The sequence below is a fragment of the Bombyx mori genome, chromosome 11, assembly GCF_030269925.1.
Source record: "Bombyx mori chromosome 11, ASM3026992v2".
Lineage (NCBI taxonomy): Eukaryota > Metazoa > Arthropoda > Insecta > Lepidoptera > Bombycidae > Bombyx > Bombyx mori.
Window position 1 is genome coordinate 6,176,475 of NC_085117.1, and position 19,057 is coordinate 6,195,531.

General features: G+C 40.2%; 2 protein-coding genes and 1 non-coding gene across 11 annotated transcripts; 2 read left to right on the forward strand and 1 right to left on the reverse strand.

Annotated features, from left to right (window-relative positions):
• The first annotated feature begins 208 nt into the window (after positions 1–208).
• On the forward strand, positions 209–7,671 carry LOC101746377 (uncharacterized Golgi apparatus membrane protein-like protein CG5021). Of its 8 annotated transcripts, none has more exons than XM_062671062.1 (7): positions 239–348; positions 450–604; positions 3,869–3,948; positions 4,462–4,616; positions 5,205–5,284; positions 5,804–5,917; positions 7,405–7,671. In XM_062671062.1, the coding sequence occupies exons 2-7, from the start codon at positions 575–577 to the stop codon at positions 7,594–7,596; spliced, it is 651 nt and encodes a 216-aa protein (XP_062527046.1). In that variant the 5' UTR covers positions 239–348; positions 450–574; the 3' UTR covers positions 7,597–7,671. The 8 variants fall into 8 exon arrangements, with proteins under 8 accessions (XP_037869950.1, XP_062527046.1, XP_062527047.1 ...); XM_062671063.1 differs by having other exon boundaries at positions 3,884–3,948; XM_038014022.2 differs by having other exon boundaries at positions 209–604.
• Positions 7,672–9,563: 1,892 nt separating this feature from the next.
• On the reverse strand, positions 9,564–9,657 carry TRNAI-UAU (transfer RNA isoleucine (anticodon UAU)). Its single transcript has 2 exons — positions 9,620–9,657; positions 9,564–9,599 (listed from the first exon to the last, which is right to left on the reverse strand). It is a non-coding gene; the product is annotated as a tRNA-Ile (tRNA).
• A 1,234-nt stretch (positions 9,658–10,891) lies between these two features.
• Positions 10,892–18,839, forward strand: LOC101746238 (TATA element modulatory factor). Of its 2 annotated transcripts, XM_004924123.4 has the most exons (10): positions 10,892–13,151; positions 13,404–13,621; positions 14,572–14,713; positions 15,503–15,722; positions 16,011–16,220; positions 16,304–16,433; positions 16,542–16,686; positions 16,979–17,071; positions 17,370–17,552; positions 18,190–18,839. In XM_004924123.4, the coding sequence occupies exons 1-10, from the start codon at positions 11,286–11,288 to the stop codon at positions 18,343–18,345; spliced, it is 3,363 nt and encodes a 1,120-aa protein (XP_004924180.1). In that variant the 5' UTR covers positions 10,892–11,285; the 3' UTR covers positions 18,346–18,839. The 2 variants fall into 2 exon arrangements, with proteins under 2 accessions (XP_004924180.1, XP_012544148.1); XM_012688694.4 differs by lacking the exons at positions 16,979–17,071; positions 17,370–17,552; positions 18,190–18,839 and having other exon boundaries at positions 16,304–16,442; positions 16,542–16,570.
• The last annotated feature ends 218 nt before the right edge of the window (positions 18,840–19,057 follow it).

Consider the following 19,057-nt stretch of genomic DNA (forward strand, 5'->3'; position numbering starts at 1 on the left):
TGCGGATTTGGAATGAACTCCCCTCCAGGAAGTTTCTCGAACGCCATAACATTAAACGAGGCTACGGAGAGTACTTATCGGTAGTTAGCAACTCCTAGGAGCGACGGTAACCATTCATCATTAAGTGGGCGTCTGCTCGTCTACCGACAAAGGCCTTATAAAAACATATGGCTTCAGATTTCTTAGCAGTGATTTGACTCTATGAGCTATGTTTCTTTTGCCTGTTCAATGGAACAGTCAACAAATAATAATATGTCTATAATTATCACTGTCATTGCGTATGCATGGATGAAAGATTATCTGTTGACAAATAAAGTTTTAATAAATGACTGCTTAAATAAACGAATAGTAATATTAAAGCTATAAGTTTAATTCAGTGATTTACATAGATAATACACTTAATATTTGAGAGTGATTTGGATTGTGTGTGTGACCTTTCGAATTTTCAGGATTACCTACTATTCCTATTTAATTCAATATGTTTAACTGCTGTTGAAATAATTCATCAATACCTATCTACCTATCCTGACACTCATTTAAAATAAATTTGTGAAATAAATAGTATTGATTATTAATGAACCATCCAGCTATGAATTCGGCAACGGTAAGTTGAAAATAAAGGTTATTACGTTATATGAATAGATAAAGAATAGAAGTAACAAAAGCATAATATATTTTTTTTTTTTTTTTTTTTTTTTTTTATTGCTTAGATGTGTGGACGAGCTCACAGCCCACCTGATGTTAAGTGGTTACTGGAGCCCATAGACATCTATAACGTAAATGCGCCACACACCTTGAGATATAGTTCTAAGGTCTCAGTATAGTCACAACGGCTTCCCCACCCTTCAAACCGAAACGCATTACTGCTTCACGGCAGAAATAGGCGGGGCGGTGGTACCTACCCGTGCGGACTCACAAGAGGTCCTACCACCAGTAAAATCCATATATATTTTTTTACATCTTTTCTAAAATATTAGATCTGAGTTTTTAATTTGTTTTTGTAATTTATTCCTACATATTATTTAAGACAGAAAATGTTGATATTTTATCATTAGCCAATGCCTAAACAAGTAATATTTCAGTAAACTATAGAATTTTTTTTTTTTTATTTTTTTTTTTTTTTTTTTATTGCCTTTGTAGGCAGACGGGCATACGGCCCACCTGATGGTGAGTGGTTACCGTCGCCCATGGACTTCAGCAATGCCAGGGGCAGAGCCAAGCCGCTGCCTACCGCTTAATACTCTCCATAAGCCTCGTTTGAAGAAGGACATGTCATAGCGCTCGGGAAACACCGTGGAGGGGAGCTCATTCCATAGCCGGATGGTACGTGGCAAAAAAGATCTCTGGAAACGCACTGTGGATGACCGCAGTGGCTCCAGGTAGTATGGATGAACTCTACTCCGGTGGCGGGCGGTGCGATGGTAAAAACGAGATGCTGGTATCATCTCGAACAATTCCTCAGAGCACTCCCCATGGAACATACGGTACAAAATACAGAGGGAACCGAAGTCCCTCCGCAGACCCAGAGGCTCCAAACGATCCGAGAGAATGGGATTATCGACAATCCGAACGGCCCTCCTCTGTATGGAGTCAAATGGAAGAAGCTGGTATTTGGGAGCCCCGGCCCAGAGATGGGAGCAGTACTCCACGCGAGGCCGGACTTGTGCTTTATAAAGCAAAAGTCTTTGTCCAGGCGTGAAGTACCGCTTCGCTCTGTTGAGGACTCCCAGCATTTTGGACGCCAACTTGGCTTTGCCTTCCAAATGACTCCGAAACTGGACATCGCTCGAAATGTCGACCCCAAGTATCCCGATACTCTCGGAAGGTTGCAGGGATACTCCTTGGAATTGCGGCGCCATGACAAAGGGGTCCTTCTTCGCAGTGAACGCGCAAACCTGTGTCTTCAACGGGTTGAATTGAACTAAGTTCGATTCACCCCATTTGGAGACTCGCCCCAGAGAGTTCTCCACTTCAGACACAAGTTTTGATCGTCTCTCTTGCACCACGCTCCGAGAGAGACTCTGATGGCCGATATATCGCGCATCCCCCGTGCTATCATCTGCATAGCAATGCATGCCATCAATAGACAGCATGTCATTGATATACAGGATGAAAAGCGTGGGGGAGAGCACCGAACCTTGTGGAACGCCAGCGTTAATGGTCATGGTATCAGAACAGTCACCGTCTACAACGACCGTGATGCTCCGCCCATCCAAAAAGCTAGCGATCCACTTGCAGAGACCCTCGGGGATTCCGTAAGATGGTAACTTCGATAGAAGTGCCCTATGCCAGACCCTGTCGAAGGCCTTCGCGATATCAAGGCTCACAGCAAGAGCCTCGCCCTTGCTCTCCAAGGCTTCAGCCCACCTGTGAGTAAGGTATACAAGATCGCCAGCTGAGCGACCGTGACGGAAACCGTACTGTCGGTCACTGATCAGCTGGCGATCTTCAAGATACTTCAGGAGTTGTGTATTTATAATTCGCTCCATCACCTTGGAAAGCAAGGAAGTTATCGCGATAGGCCTGTAGCTCGATGGGTCCGACCGGTCACCCTTCTTGGGGATAGGGTGGACGTGGGCGGTCTTCCATGAAGACGGAACCCTGTTAGTGCAATAAGAGAGGCGATACAAACGCGTTAGCGCAGGTGTCAGCTCAGGGGCGCACGTTTTCAAAACCACTGCGGGGATGCCGTCTGGCCCACTCGACTTATGGACGTCCAGGAGTCTGAGCTCCCGCCTGACTGCACACTGTGTGAAGCAGATTTCCGGCAGGGAGTTATCACACCGGGGGATGTTCGGTGGTGTGGCACCCCCGTCGTCCACAGTCGAGTTCGAGGCGAAGAGTTTGACCAGAAGGTCAGCCTTCTCTTTCGCGCTGTGGGCCAGATTGTCATCGGACTTGCGCAGTGGTGGGAGACTAGACCTGCAGAAGTTTCCTTCTGCAGCTTTGGCGAGCGACCAAAAAGCACGGCTCCCGGAGGGATAGCTCTCCAAGCGCTCGCCAACTCTAGCGACGTGCTCCGACTTCGCCTTGGCAATTACCTTCTTGTAGGACCTGGAAGCGGCGTTATATTTCCGCCTTTCCCCTGAGATGTTAGGATCCCGACGTCTCCTGGCATTATCCCATGCCACGTATGCGGACCGCTTGAGGTGTGCAGCATCCCTGCTGGCATTGTTATACCAGGGTCTGCTGCGACCCCCAACGGGCACTTCAGAGGAGGGAATAAACAATTCCATCCCCTGGAGCACCACGTCTTTAAGACGGTCCGCACAGACGTCAGGATCAGCAGAGGAAAAGCAGAACCGCCCCCATGGGTAGGATGCGTAAAATTCACGCAATCCATCCCAGTCTGCTGACATATACCGCCAAACTCTTCGATACCTGGTCGTCGTTCGACGATCAGGACGAGAGAATAATAATAAATTTTGGCTAGTGCTTTAAGTAAACCTGTTATATGTATGCAATTGCTTACTTAGCATTTCAAATAGATATAATGGCTTTTAAAGTAATCAGGCATTAGTGTCTTCATACAGCCTAATTAAGATTTGAACCATTATCCCTTTCAATGCTTGAAACCTTATTAACTGTTCTCCATGACCTGTTATTAACTGATATAAATCCATAATAGCCCCTAATTGTGCTAGTTTATTCTGCGTAAGCACCAGATGAGTTTTTCTTCTATCATATTTAATCTTTTAATGATTTTTGGTATCTGTAAGAGTCTTCTGCTAAATAATTTACAAAGATTGCAAAGAAAGCGTTTTTATAAAAAAAAAAAATTGCATGAATGATCCATGTGCATAGAATTCAATGAAAATAGCTTTGCACGGCTTGAGCTGATTTAGTTGTGTTACCACACTACTTACAGCCAGCTGTGCCACAGGTCCCGCTGCTTGATGATGACACCATCGCATTTGGTGAAGAGGATAATGCTAATAAACAGTTTGTGTGAGTATTTTATAAAGTTGTAATCTTATAAGCAAACATATTCAATTCTTGTCTGTGAAGTAAAAAAAGTAACTAAGCTAAGGCTAAATACTTGTAAATTTAAATATTATGAACCCAAATACCATCAGTTTCATTTGTCTATTGATTTTTAACAAAAAAAACAAATTGTCTAGTGTTCGGCCTGGTGTTGGTTGCTACAGTTTCTTATAGACACCATGGTCACCCATATTTACACTTCAGTCTAAATGTTTGTTGAGAGACACTAATTCAATAAATTAATAATAAAGTAAAATTACAAATAAAGTGGTATCTAGTCAGACTTACCACCTAATTACAATAACATATATTTTGCCAAACAACTTCATTTAATATCTCTGTATGAATTATGAACAAAGCTTGCTCATTCTGAGACCGATTAAGATCATCCTAAATGTAAACCGAATTTGAGAATCATTTGACGTAATCACTTTGGCAACCCAATGTTGCTGTCTAACTTATAAATTGAATGTTTAGCCATCCCTACATAGTGTTCTTCCACCTGGTGTTCCGATGCTCTGCGATAATTGTGTACATCCTGTGTGGGTGGTTCTCCGACTCATTCATTGCAAGCTTCGTATTAGTCATTCTACTGCTGTCTGCAGACTTCTGGACTGTCAAGAATATTAGTGGTAAACAAAAATTGTTCTATTTTATATATTTTAGATTTTAATATATATGGGCAATCATGCTCACAGCACATCTGGTATAAATTTAGTATCTCATATAGATGAGTGCTGTGAGTGTGTGACCCACTTGGTACATGACATCTAATTTTATAACTGCCATCATACCTGGCAAATTGGAATGCACGACTGCATTGCAAGAGAAATACATCTGATAATGGTACTTTCCTACTTGTGAAACCATACGTTACTTCTCTACATTTTACAACTCTGATGCTGTTTTAACTAATACCTTTCTTTTTATGTCCTATATTGTATGTGTATGACATACATAATATACACAATTAATGACTAGGTATCGAATCTGAATCTTAGGCTAATGACAATTTTTATTAAACAAATTACAAATTCAAATCCATTTAACTGTTATTAATAATAATTACAAGAATTATGCGCATTTATTAAAATCAGTCCCGCGTCATCTGTAGTATGACAATGATACTATCCTTAATGCTTATAACATGGTCGAATAAATACAAATATAGGTTTTTTTTACTCCAAATTCAATTTTAAAAACATCAAACTCAATTTCAGGTCGGTTACTAGTTGGACTGAGGTGGTGGAACTATGTGGACGACAACGGCAAGTCGCACTGGGTGTTCGAGGCCCGTCAGGTCTTTATTTTTTGTAATTATTAATCCTCACCGCACGTGCCTAGTTTAACTGCCGTGTAGGTCACCGGTACCCTAAGCGGCGCACTGAAGTAATTATGTCGATTTCAGTTACTAAGGCGCCGGAATGTCGGTAGACTCTGGGCAAAAACGAATTCGAAGATATTGAGAAAAGGGCGCTTAGTAACAGAAGATAACATAATTACTTCAGTGCGCCGCGTAGGGCATCGGTAACCTACATGGCAATCGAAAGGTCAAGGAGATTCCGGCAGTACGTAACCAGTGGAATACTCAGAAAATTGCTAGAATGTACCTACTTCTCAAAGGAAAGTAAAAGAGAGTGATCCCAACCCATCCAGATGAGATAGTATCTTCGCAAGTTGTATGCTGCCGACTGTCCTCGGGAATCCCTCGCCCAGGTCGTCCGTGACGAATATTGAAAAGTATTCGATACGTCCGCAGAAATAAACGCGGGTTTAGATTATAAAAGTGGTTTTGACCTTGACTTGTTGGCGCTTCCAGAGCCGGGTCAACAGGAACGAGAGCCGCCTGTTCTGGATGGGCCTGACGCTGTGCCCCTTGGTCTGGTCCACTTTCTTTATATTCTGCCTTTTCGGACTCAAGTTCAAGTGGATGGTAAGTTGTGCCCCCACCGTCCGTGACGGGCACAGTTCTCACAGACAGAACAGAAATAGAATAATGGGCGCTTGTCATTTAATAATAAAAATTTGCTACCCTCGTTGGAGTCACGTGGCCATTAGGGACGCCATGGACAACAGACTCACGAAATCATCCAATATTGGTCAGTCGTTACAAAACGAATGTTGTTTTCTTGAAATCGTGAGCTTAGAGTATAAGATACCTCAAATTGACTCTGGCACGGTTAGCGACCGTGAAAGGGTGGAGGATTAGGGGTTTGATTCTCGCGTCCGGTAATCATTATTTTGAAGACCAGGTTTGTTTTGCTCGTTGTCTAGGTGTCTTTTATCATATGTGTACATTTAAACGTAGATAAGTTTGTCAGTCTCTGGTACCCATAACAATACCCGATCCCCTAACGGTGCCTTTAGATACCTCAAGCACTGGTCATCGTTCCCGTCGAACCCGTCGCTTGCGACGAAGGGCTCGGCGAGTAAATTAACCCACATACACAGCCCATTGAGTTTCTCACCGGAACTCCTCAGTGGGTTGCATTTCCGATCCGGTGGTAGATTTTGCTCTTACTAGGGCCAGTGTTAGCAATACCTCCGGTTTGAGCCCCGAGAGCTCACCTACATGTTAGGGTTACGTTGGCATAGCCTCTCAAGGCTATCAGCTTAAGTATAAAAAATAAAAACCCATAACACATAAAACAACTCTAAATTGGGAATGAATATTCTTGCACGCCAAGTAAATCATAAATTCCGACCAAAGTTACACCACAAACATACAAAGGTGTTATCATCAAAAACGATCTCCTCCAGACAATAAGTGAGACCAGTTAAGCGAGAAAGAAGTACATATATTGATATGCTGGAACTACCATTACGACATATTAAATTTTTGTTGTGGACTACGGGTTTTGTATCTAAGGCTAGCTTCACGAGTCACATTTGGATCTAGCGAATACAGACCCGTGTTAAATGAAGTACACGGCACAGAGGAAATGAAATACATAAAGTCGTTGTAATGCTATAGTTATTGATTTTGTCGATAAATGTAATGTAATCTTAACTTACAAATGGTCTACAAACTTAAATAATACACGTAATTATCTGTGTGAAAAATCAATAAAACAGATTAATCTGATTAGATAAGATAAGATTGATTTTTAGATGATAACGTAGTTTAATTGCAAGTTTTTATGTCACGATATAAAAGCTTTATTATAATACATTAGAATTCCATGTATAGGTCTAATATTGCTTTAATGGGAATAAAGAACGCACCTCAATAGACAGAGCAGCATAAAGAAGGTAGCCACGTGGGCGATGGGAAGTGGTCACAACCGTTTATGTCACCAAGCAGGTAGTAGCAACATTGCCCACCGGCTGCCAATGAAACATAATTCATATCAGAATCCCACATAGCACAAAAGCTACTCCACCAGTTATAGAAGTTAATATCTCATACATTATTTCCAGCTCCTAGTATTGATCGCCTTGACTCTAACAGGCGCTAATCTCTACGGTTACATAAAGTGTAAGTTCGGAGCCAAAGAGAGCCTCAAGTCAGCGACCACAGAGTTCATGAAGCAGCAGATATTCCAAAACGCACCTGCCTTTATGTTCTCGCAACCCACGCCGCCCAACGCTGGCAACACTGGTGTCGTTTGAACAAGATTAACGAGGATGCATATTTAGGAATGATATTTAAATAATAAAAATTGTATTGTTTTCTCAATTTTCACATTCCCTATGTTTTATTTCAGTCCTTCATTTCGTTATTACTATTTATGTATAAAGTTAGTGTGACTTAGCATACTATAGTATGCATACTTAGAATATTGTAGTTTTCAAATTTAATAAAGATTTCAATTAAGATATTAATAAAAAAATTAAAAAAAACATTTACAAATACAACTTCAAATATCAAATAAAAAGCAAACAATTGTATTCATTTTCTAAATTATCCTTCTTAACTGGTATTTCGTTTATATTTTGTAAGTATTTATTTACTATAAAAACTAAAAATATAGATTATAAAATGCAGTAGGTACCTATCAAGTTCTGATTTGAACTTGGCTTGGCTTAGTGAAATAAAATATACAAGAAAGTGTCGATACAGTGTTTGACTTAATAAATAGTTGACTTGAATTAATATTTATTGAAAATATTAAATATGAAAATATAAAATATAACATTTATTACATACTAAAATGACTTCAACGTCCCATGAGCACCTTCGTGCGATAATCATAACCTAAAGCCGGCGGCAAAATACCATTAGGTACCTACTCTAAAGAAATATGTAGGTACTTATGTACTTCACACGTGCTCTCAAATGTAGTCCTAGATCAGTGCTTGGCAACCTGCGACTCTGTATCTCCTCCATTACGGCTCTTTCCGCGAAATGATTACTTCAGGCACGGAATATTACTTACTTCCTTGCCTTTTAACTGAAGAGGAAAGATTTTTGAAACGCAAGTCTATAAAAATATGTAATAATATATGTTAAAAAAATTACCCTTTGAATAACATTCAATTCTGTGTTATCTATTTGGCACTTGGTTGACAAGGTTGCCGACTTCTGGCCTTTTTTTTACACGCTGGGGAATCCGCTTACGAATACCCGGTCGATGGAGTAATAGGACGGGTTATGTCGGACTCCGGCGCCTCCAGAGGAGAGGAAGACCGCGGTCCTCCTCTTCCAATTCCTAACGGGAGACTAAGTCTTGAGAAAGACGCTACGCGCTCCACCATTCCGACTCCACGAAACCCACGGTACCGCATAGTGCGCGCCGAAAGCCAACCACTGGCCTAGATGAACGAATAACAACGTCTAACAAAAATCAAAATAGCAAAATTTATAAAATTCGGTAATGATCTGTGATAGGGTCTAATGTAAGCCCGCACCGGTAATCCTACCATATTACCTTTATCGGCCGCGAAGCAGGCATACGTTTCGGTGGGGCAGCTCACTTGACCTGCTATTGTCTGTCCATGGGATGCGGTAACCACTTCTCAGCAGGTGAGCCGCTTGACTGCACATAAAATAATCAAGAGTACGTTGTCCTTCTCAGTCGTCGTTTTCAGTAGATTACAGTAAATGACTGTAATATTGAACGAACTTAATAGAGTAATTCGCCATAGAAACACAAATGAAAACAATCATATTTAGCAACAAAACCACAGACAGATCCTTTTCAGCTTTATCTCCTGTTTTACATTAGAAGTATAAATTAAAAGTAATAACGTATTTATCAGTACATAGTATAAAACAAAGTCGCTTTCTCTGTCCCTATATCCCTATGTATGCTTAAATCTCTAAAACTACGTAATGGATTTTTATTGAAGCGGAAGGTTTATATTATTATATAATAACATCCATTAAATAGTGGAGAAATACTGTTATCAATAATAAATTACACTTCCCTAAGCGAAGCGAGGGCAGGTCGTTAGTAATTGTATATTTTCCTAATCTGATGGGAGATGTCATTATTTCTGAGGTATAGTTCATTAAAATTTAAAATAATAAAAATAATAGTATCATAATTAACTAATAATACTAAACAATGTAGTCCAAAATATTTTATTTTAAAAGTATAAAATAATAAAAAATGGACAACAATGAATAAAAAATATGCTCCAGGTGAGGCTCGAACTCACAACCCCGGCATTACTCACACGTACACTGTCTTATAAGTACCGTGCGCTAACCAATTGCGCCACTGGAGCGATGGGAACGTGGTCGAAAATATATATTACTTAGTAATAGACTATGTCAAACAAATTCAATACTTTTTTTTACGTACGAACAAAAACTAAATACATAATTAACATATTTAAACTGAAAGAATCCTCGAAATTAATATAAACAAATATTGCTATTTGCTAAATCTTTATTTAATGTGATTTAAAAGTGTAATATTTAATCGCCAAGTAGTGAGCCACTTAGGTACTGATTTAATTTTATAAATTGAGGGCGTCTATTAGAGATGCATAAACATATTCGTAACATTGAAATAAAATAAAATATTTTTTAGTATTGCAAACGTGTTAATGTGCCTAATAACAACAATAACAGTTAATTTTAATCAATTACTAACAAAATCACACTCCGCTGTATCAGCAATATCAGCCGATCCATTCTTAAAGCATGCTCAATTTTATTTGTATTAAATGGACATGCTAATTTAAGTATGGAATACTCAAATTGGTACCATGATGAACCATTAGGTTAAAAGCTAAATAAAGTTTTACAGAATTCAGTTCGCCGTTGTTTTGTTTGTATAAATTAAAAAAGTTTTATGTCATTATCATTATCATAATTTAGTCATTTAATGAGAAAAACTTAGTAAAAAATCAGAGATATCTTCATTAATTGATCTTTCAAATATAATGGGAGGTACTCTCATAGATACAGACAAAAATCGACGACAAATAGTTTAAAATTTATTTTCAATAAAAGTTATGTACCGTACTATTAGATTATAGTCTATTATAATTATAATTTATTCAATCATTCAAACCGATTATTTCATCAACTCAAAGATTGCAATTACAGACAATAATATCTTGGAAATAGATTTTGAAAAGCTTTATGGAAAGAAAAAGTATAAAAATACTTTTCCGCTCGTTCCGGACCTCTTTCCTAAATGTAAGCCACCAAACAATCTAAAGAAAGGGCCCGTTCTTTTTTTTTTCTTTTCCTACCTAGGCTGGTAGCCTAGAGAGGCTATTCCAGCGGAACCTTAACTAGTAGGTGAGCTCACGGGGCTCAAACCTGACGACGATGCTAACACGAACCCTAGCAAGAGTCGTGCTTCGCAGAATCTACCACCGGATCGGAAACGCGACCCACTGAGAAGATCCGGCGAGAAACTCAGTGGGCTGTGTCTGAGAGTTAATTTACTCGTCGAGCCCTTCGTCGCAAGCGACGGGTTCGACGAGCACGGTGACCGGATGGGCCCGTTCAGGTGGTTTCTCGAATTATATACTCTTTGGTTTTTCGGATATTTTCAAACAGTTCATTGAATTCACAGAAAGTTCGTGCTCTTTTTATTTAATATTGAGAGCTTATTTCCACAATTAATTTTAGAATTTACTTCATTTAATTCGTTCTATTTTACTTTTTCGATAAAGAATCCAAGACTTTATAAAAAATAACATTTGGCTTAAAAGGCTAGAATCCAGGTCAATACATAAATAATAACAAAATGGAAACGTCATTGGACTATGTTGAATTGTTGATCAATGTTGACGAAGTTTTCTAACAACAAATTTCTTCGAATGACCTCATTCAAAATAAAATGTCGTTCTGATTATTCCTAAAATCTTAATGTTGTGTCTGATGACGCCTGAACATGAACTGGTTTGATACGTCAGGTATTACGAGCCTCGCTAAGACTGCGCTCAAAGGTGCTCAGAAGACTATTGATAAGGCTTTGGACATACAGGATGATAGTGAAAATGAGGAAGATCAGCCATCACCAACTAACAACGAGAGCGAACGATCATCAGGTAAGACACAAAGTCTGCAAAATGAAGGTGATTTTTTCACGTCTTGGGGACTAGGGATGAGCGCTAGTAACGAAGAAACAATAAATATCCAGCCCGTCGTTACTGAAAGTCCTTCGAAATTGAACTCGCAGAGTTTGTGGGGTTCCTTCGCCGGTTCTTTTTTCGAAACTCAGACTAAAGGTGATAGTGCAGTCACCATAATTAAACCTCCCAAAGCTAAATCTTTGAACATTATACCTGATACCAAATTTGGAAGTCAGGATGACTTGTTTTCAAAAAGTCAACTTGTTATGTCTGACACTGATGGTGTGGAGACTAAACCTAAGCCTGAGGAGCCTAAAGTTGAAGACAGAAGGGGCTCTTCACGATCTAATGCATTGTCATTTATGTCTAGTCGAAATGAAAGTTCTGATTCTGTCGAAGTACTATCACATAGCCTAAAAACTACACCAGATTCAGAAGCATCTGGACAGTCGATGTCAAGTAGTAGTACAGGTCAAAAACAGAATTCTGAATCAGTGGAGATTCTACTAGATAGTTTGATGAGCCCAAGTTCCATAGAATGTCTTGGATTTGATAGTTATTCAAGTGATAAAAATAGCAGTTTATCATCAAATCCATCACCTGATGTCAATGACAAAAAGTCAGCGCTAGGAGATGTAACAGAAAAGCCAGAGACAGCAGATAGTGTAAGTCTAGTTGCTGATGACGATGAAGACACAATATCCTATAATTCCATCTCTGAATGCACAGCGCCCACTGTACTTGACACGGATGATAAACCAATCAGTCCGTTTCAAAAGAAAGACACAAGGAAGCTAGTAGAAAAAGAATTTCTAAATGTTGATCATGTAACTCTGCAGAAGATTCAGGTTTGTGAAAACTCTTCTAATGATGGCTCATGTTCTGACAGAACCTTAAATGCAGACAATGACAGTATCAACCTAGAAAATATTGAAGAGTCAAAGAAAGATGATCATGATGATGTTTTGATTGAGAAACTTAGTGATTCCTCCTCATTCTACAATGTCAATGTCACCAGTGACATGACAAGATCTGGTAGTTTCATTAATATTGAGCAACAAAACTGTAGTGCATCCCAGAGCAGTAGTTCACAGAAAGATGTCTCCATGAAAGAAAGAACATCTCCAGTCAGTTCTGACAGCAAAAGTGATCTAGTAAAAGTTGGTTCAGACAGAACTTCAGGTCACACTTCAGGAGATGATTTAGAAACGACTACTTCTTCAGACATAGAAATTATACCAAGTCCAAATGGTGATGGAAATAGCTTTAGAAATAGCCCTGCTAAGTATGGACTCAAACCATTCAAATTTGATGGAAGTATTTCTCCTAATTTGGTTGACTTGGTGCTAGGCAAGTCTTTAGCCACAAAAATAAGGGGCCACAACAGGGAACTGTCTGAGGCATCTGTGCAAAGTAACAATAGTGATGACAGTCAAAATTCTGAAAATGAAAGGTTGATGAGGAGGCTGTGTGAAATGACTGAGATATTGGAAGCCAGAGAAAACAGACTGATGGAAGTGAGCAGAAATAATGCAGAACTGGCAGAGTCTAATGCAGATTTAAAGACACAAGTTGAGTCTTTAATAGCTAAGCATGAGGGTGGAGATATTAATAGTATAACAGAAGAATATACACAACGGATGTCTGCTTTAGAGAAGAAATTCCAACAGGCCATTAGAGAGAAGGTACTCTATATATATAATTGTTTTATTGAGAAACATAATCAAAAAATAGCTATATGTCTGTGATAGATTTTCCCATGGATATAAGAAAAAAATTGGTTGGAATAGACCTGTGCTTGGCATATTCTGGTTACCATTAAATTTTCATTACAAACCCAGGTCTGAAATGTCAAAAACTTACATGTTCTGAATATTATGAAAATTTCAATCATAGCCTTTGTACAACTAATCTACAAGTAGTCACTTTTCTCTCAGGACCAATTAAGAAAGCAATTAGACAACCTCAAGTCTGAATGTATATCTAGGAAGAACTCATCAGAATTTGAAAACATAATAAAAGAGAAAGATGATGTGATAGCCCAGCTGCAGGAGGAAGGCGAAAAGCTATCCAAACAACAATTACAGCATTCCAATATCATTAAAAAGCTGAGGGTTAAAGAAAAAGACAATGAACAAGTTATTAAGGCTCTTCGGTGAGTTCTTAAAGTTGAAAAGCTTCTTAAAAATCCCATTGGCATAGATAGGTCCCAACTTGCTATGTAATCAATGGTTTATCTTTAAACTAATAGTGATTGCATATTATTTATTCAATAGATTATGAGCTAGTTAATTAAATCATTTATCTTATCATTTCATTTGAAATTTCAATAATTTCGTACTATGAGTAGGTATTATATATAAAAAGTTAACCAAACAATACAATTTAGCAGTTAGCTCTACGCTAATATACATCAATCATCGTGGCCTAAAGGACAAGACTCCTGGTGCATTTGTATCGACTCTGCTAGAGTTTAAATACCAATATTTCTAATGAAATATGTACCTAAAAAATGTTCACGTATAACTTCCACAGTGCAGGAATAACATCATATAATACAAATCAAACCCACTCAGCCGCCAAACTAAGCAATTAAAAAAAACATAGATACTGCAATATGATTGGTCTATAGCATGACAAAAGGATTGTTAAAATTCTATAATTTAAAATAGATTTTCTTAAATGGTGTACTAATGGTTGTTTTAATTTAATTGCAACTTACCACTATTTTTAGTTTTTAAGTAGTGTTTGGTTATGTATTTCATAAATAAACACATATCATTGTCTTTTAGTAAATTCTACCATCAAAGCAGCAAAGAAAACTTTATATAGTTGGGAGAAACATATCCACATATTTATATGGATTAACTCTGCATTGGCTGACTTTTAACAGTCTTATATTTCCAGCAGTTCAAAATAACAACATTAGTAAACACCATTTTTTGATCATGATAAATTTCATGTTTTCATGAAGTTAGAAGCACAGCAATTGTTAAAAGACTGCCATTTTTTTTGGTCACAATTTGAACCTAGCGAAGTCAATTTCCAGTTGTAGAAGTTTTAAAGATGATACAGTAATGATTTTGTACAATTCCACTTTTTTAGAGATAAAATCGCAGAGCAAACAGCAGAAATTGATAGGATAAAACGAGCAATGGCTGCCAAAGAGGAACTTGAAGTGAGCCAAATAGAAGCTGTTTATAGGCTCACAACGAACAATAAGAAACTTGAGATCGAATTAGATGAGGTAAGGAGATATAAATCTTAAATAAATCGTAATAACGTTATTAAGAACTTTCAAAGATTTGTTATAAAGATTTCGCCCTCTTTCTTTAATTATGAATACTCCTGATTTTAGTAAGTACATATTAGCCCAAAATGTAGCTCCCAAATCTCTGAAGGGCTTTGACCCCATACTTTGGTTTATTTAATAATGTTCCATTGTCTGCCAAAAAGTTCAAATTTCGGTTCGTCATTATTAATTATGTCTCCGTTTTGGGAAAGGTTAAAGTAGACGCTGTAAGTAATAGCTCGAAATGGCTTGACATTGTAATTACTTTCTATAGCTCCTGAAAAAATACGTTGTAAAGCAGAGATTGTACTTTCGTTATCAACATAGAGATTGTTATCAATGTTAATTTAAAACAAACATACTGTTGTGAAACTGTTTAAATGGCTATTACTGCGCATTTCAATTATAATTTACTTCACCGTAAATTATTGTTGTTGTTGTACCGTCTGAGATCTACTCCGAATCGTGAAGACAGAAGTATCTGTGTTAATTAAATAACTGAATTTTGTCAGATGGTCGATAGCGAGAATTGGGACTTGTCTCTTAGGCTATTATCAATTTGAGTATAGTTTTACTCTAGGCAGAGCGTGCCATGAACAATTATGCGTCCCATATTAACTCCCACTAAGATTACTTTTATTCCAATATAATTGAGGTATAAGCCAACATTTCCGCACATACTCATACAGTCGTGAATCTCCCTTTGTGGCCGGGATTACGGTGTGACCGATGTTTGCTTCGCAGACGAAGAGCGCTCTGGACGACACGACTCAGCGGCTCGAAAGCACCAGGACGTCGCTGGACGCGGCCAGGAGGGAGCTCAACGACTTGCAGCGGAACAGCGCAGAGTTGCAGCGGAGGCGCACCTTGCAGACCAAGCTGGAAGATGAGAGGAACATGCTGCAGGGGGAGTGCGAGCGGCTCAGGGATGAGGTGCAGAGGCTGAGGATTGAAATGGTCAATGGTAGGCAAATACAGCGGTGCTCAGAACGGTTGCGATAGGAGACTGGATACTGCTGTGCTTAATAAATTTAAAAATCTTAAAAAAATTAAATATTTAAAAAATTAAAGAACCTTACTACTAAATTTATTTTAACTCTATAATATTGTAAATTCAACAGTCCGAATTACAGTGCAGGAAATACAATAGTTAATGTTGTCCAGCACAAAATGAACTCTTCCAGACATGTGCGATTGAGCATATTTTAGCTTTGCTTTGGGTACATAAGATAAAATATTTTTGTCATTTCAGAGGAGAAGCGCTGGGTGTCACGAGAAGAGTCCCTCCGTGTAGAAGTGCGGGAGGCGCGTGAGGCCGCGCTGGAGGCGGGGGGACAGGGGCCGGTGGGGGGGCAGGGCGCCGCGGGGGCCGTGCTGGAGCAACTCGCGCAGCTGCAGAGGGCAGCACTGGAGAGGGACAACACGCACCTTAATGCCATCCGAGCCAAGGACAAACAAATCGGTATTACGTATATTTGTATTTATATTTATAAAAAGGGTAAGCTGAACATATGAGTAAATTTGATGTAAATATATTGTATACAGCGGAATTAGAGCGCCGGGTGGCGAAGGCCGAGGAACGCGAGCGACTCTCTCGCGACGAGTGCGCAGTTCGGGACAGCAGGCTGCGAGACCTCGACAGCAGGTGCGCGTATCTGCAGGGATTACTGGACAGGTGAGCGAGGTGAGGCGGCGGTGGCGCGCGACGGGGACGTGGCTGACCCGTCCTCCCTCAGTCGTCCCCGCAGCGGCGACCTGTGACCAACAAGCCGCCCTGTTTCAGTAAGAGCGGCGAAGTGGAGACCCTGAAAACGGAACACGAGGCGCAGGTATCTGAACTGAAGAGTCACCTCGCCTCCGTCGAGAGCGCGCTGCAGCAGGCCCGCGAGGCGCTCCAACACCAGCAGGCGCAGTACGAGGCGCTGCAGGTACGGGCGAGGCTTTGTTCTTTTCTTATTCTTGTTCAGAAATTGCGTTAGAGAAATTTCGTCGTACATGTGTAGAGCTCGTCGCCAGCACCCGCTCCGGTCTGTAAAGTGAAGTCGTTATTTAGAGACAACTAGATTTCCACCTCATTACTCAAGACAACGATATTGAATAGGTGACTCCGGGCACCGGTAACAGCCAATATCGAATAAGCTGTGATTTAGTTTATCAGTAAAAAAAAAACAGTGCTCAATTTATAACAGCATTGATGACATTGCATCCTGACGTGTCCAGGGGCAGCAGCAGCCGGAGCCGGAGCCGCCGAGCCGCGGCGACGTCTCCCCCGCCTCCGCCTCGGACTCCTTATCCAGCTCGCTGTGGCAAGCCGTGAGTGTCCGCGTGCTCATTCCCACGAGGAAATATATACGTTGAACTGTTGCCGAGACCAGACAAGGGTTTCGTGATACAAATTTATTCATTTTTATTTTTTTTTATTGCCGTTGTAGGCAGACGTGCATGTGGCCCACCTGACGGTAAGTGGTCACCGTCACTCATGGACGTCAGCAATGCCAGGGACAGAGCTAAGCCGCTGCATATCTATTTATTACAAGGAGAACCAACAGTCAGCTTACAACTTCTTAAAGATTTAACAATTTGTATGTCGAGCGGTGGCGTGTGTCCGCAGGAGGAGGGCCGCTCCACGCCGCCGGGCGGCGCCGCGCTGTGTCTGCAGCAGGTGCTGTCGGAGCTGTCCCGGCGTGACGCGGAGCTGCAGTCCCGACGCGAGCAGCAGCGCGGCCTGCTGGCCCAGCGCGCCGCCCTGCAGCAGCGCGTGGCCGTGCTGCAGCACGCGCTCGACGACCTGCAGGTATACCTGCAGTAGTATATTACTCGCCAATCTTTATGGCCGCTCTAAATGTAGCCAGTACAGTCGGGTGGACATTTCATAATCAAGATTTTTTTGCCGCAATTAATTTTTTTTTATTGCTTAGATGGGTAGACGAGCTCACAGCCCACCTGGTGTTAACTTTACTAGAGTCCTAAGATTACTAGAGTCCATGGACACCTACAACGTAAACGCGCCACCCACCTTGAGATATAAGTTCTAAGATCTCAGTATAGTTACAACGGCTGCCCCACTGTTCAAACCGGAACGCATTACTGCTTCATGGCAGAAATAGGCAGGGTGGTGGTACCTACCCGCGCGGACTCACAAGAGCTCCTACCACCATTAATAACGATAGAAACGAAAAACAAATAACAAAGAAGTAACAATATGAAACTATTATGAACGCGACGATACCGTCAGACCTCAGCGAGTATGTGATTGGTGTACGAACGTAGCACTCACACTAACGCGCGGGAGGCGAGCACATTAACGGGTGGAAGACAACGCGCGCGGGGGTGCCCTGCCTCCACGCCCCGCGTACGTACCTAACTTTGTGGCGAATACTATACATGCCTCGCCCCCTCACGGACGCGCCTACAGTATGTGTTGTCGGCAGAGCCTGCAGGAGCAGTACGACGCCCTGCTGCAGATGTACGGCGAGAAGGAAGAGGAGCTGGCGGAGCTGAGGCTGGACCTGCAGGACGTCACGGCGCTGTACAAGCAGCAGCTGGACGAGCTTGTGGCGCTGAAGCAGGCGCTCGCCAAGCGATAGCGCGCACGGTCCGCGGCTCGTGATTTGCTGACTACTTCTTAACTTCTTTTATTCTGACATATAAGTAAAACGAAAAAGAAAACCTTTTTCCTATACATATATATTCTTTTTACTGTGTTCGCAATTACACAATAAAACATTTTCCTTGCACGGTTTCAAAGTCACATTCGTAATATTGTCAGACGATTCACTTTCTCATTTCTAATTCAGTTAGTGTCCAAGTGACGGCGCGTGTCGTAGAATAAGTTACATTATATTGACTTAAATCTCTAAATGATCCTCGATCGGTGCCGTTCCGTAGCTTTGCCATTCGATTGTAAATTTATCATGTACATAAAAATTGAATTCAAGTGTTATGCCTTTTAGATGTAATCTTAATTCGGCATCATTATTATTGAATTGTGTAAATTTTACAGGATTACTTATTATTTATGAATCTGTTAAAATACTTGATATTTTATCGGGCGGCTTTGTAAATAAACATTTTAAAAGATTATTGTGGTTTTTATTCAATTTGACTTAACCCTACAGCTCTAGGATGGGTACTGAAGCTATTTGAGAGAGTACGATAAATACGAACTTTTTCGAAAAATTACAAAGGAAAATATTTTCTCAGTATATCTATACTTAGTTCCTTTGAGCAGTTTCAATACATAAACAATTGACAAGTACTTAACATTCAGAACAATGATCCAAACTATAACGATTCTTC

What these genes read in the sequence shown, in the direction of transcription:
- LOC101746377 (XM_062671058.1), top strand. Translation starts at nt 575, where the DNA reads ATGAACCATCCAGCTATGAATTCGGCAACG. An exon ending in AATGCTAATAAACAGTTTGT is followed by an intron (nt 3,949 to 4,461) that starts GTGAGTATTTTA and finishes TTGAATGTTTAG; the next exon opens with CCATCCCTACATAGTGTTCT. An exon ending in GGGTGTTCGAGGCCCGTCAG is followed by an intron (nt 5,285 to 5,803) that starts GTCTTTATTTTT and finishes TGGCGCTTCCAG; the next exon opens with AGCCGGGTCAACAGGAACGA.
- LOC101746238 (XM_004924123.4), top strand. Translation starts at nt 11,286, where the DNA reads ATGAACTGGTTTGATACGTCAGGTATTACGAGCCTCGCTAAGACTGCG. An exon ending in GAGGATTGAAATGGTCAATG is followed by an intron (nt 15,723 to 16,010) that starts GTAGGCAAATAC and finishes TTGTCATTTCAG; the next exon opens with AGGAGAAGCGCTGGGTGTCA. An exon ending in AGCCAAGGACAAACAAATCG is followed by an intron (nt 16,221 to 16,303) that starts GTATTACGTATA and finishes TATTGTATACAG; the next exon opens with CGGAATTAGAGCGCCGGGTG.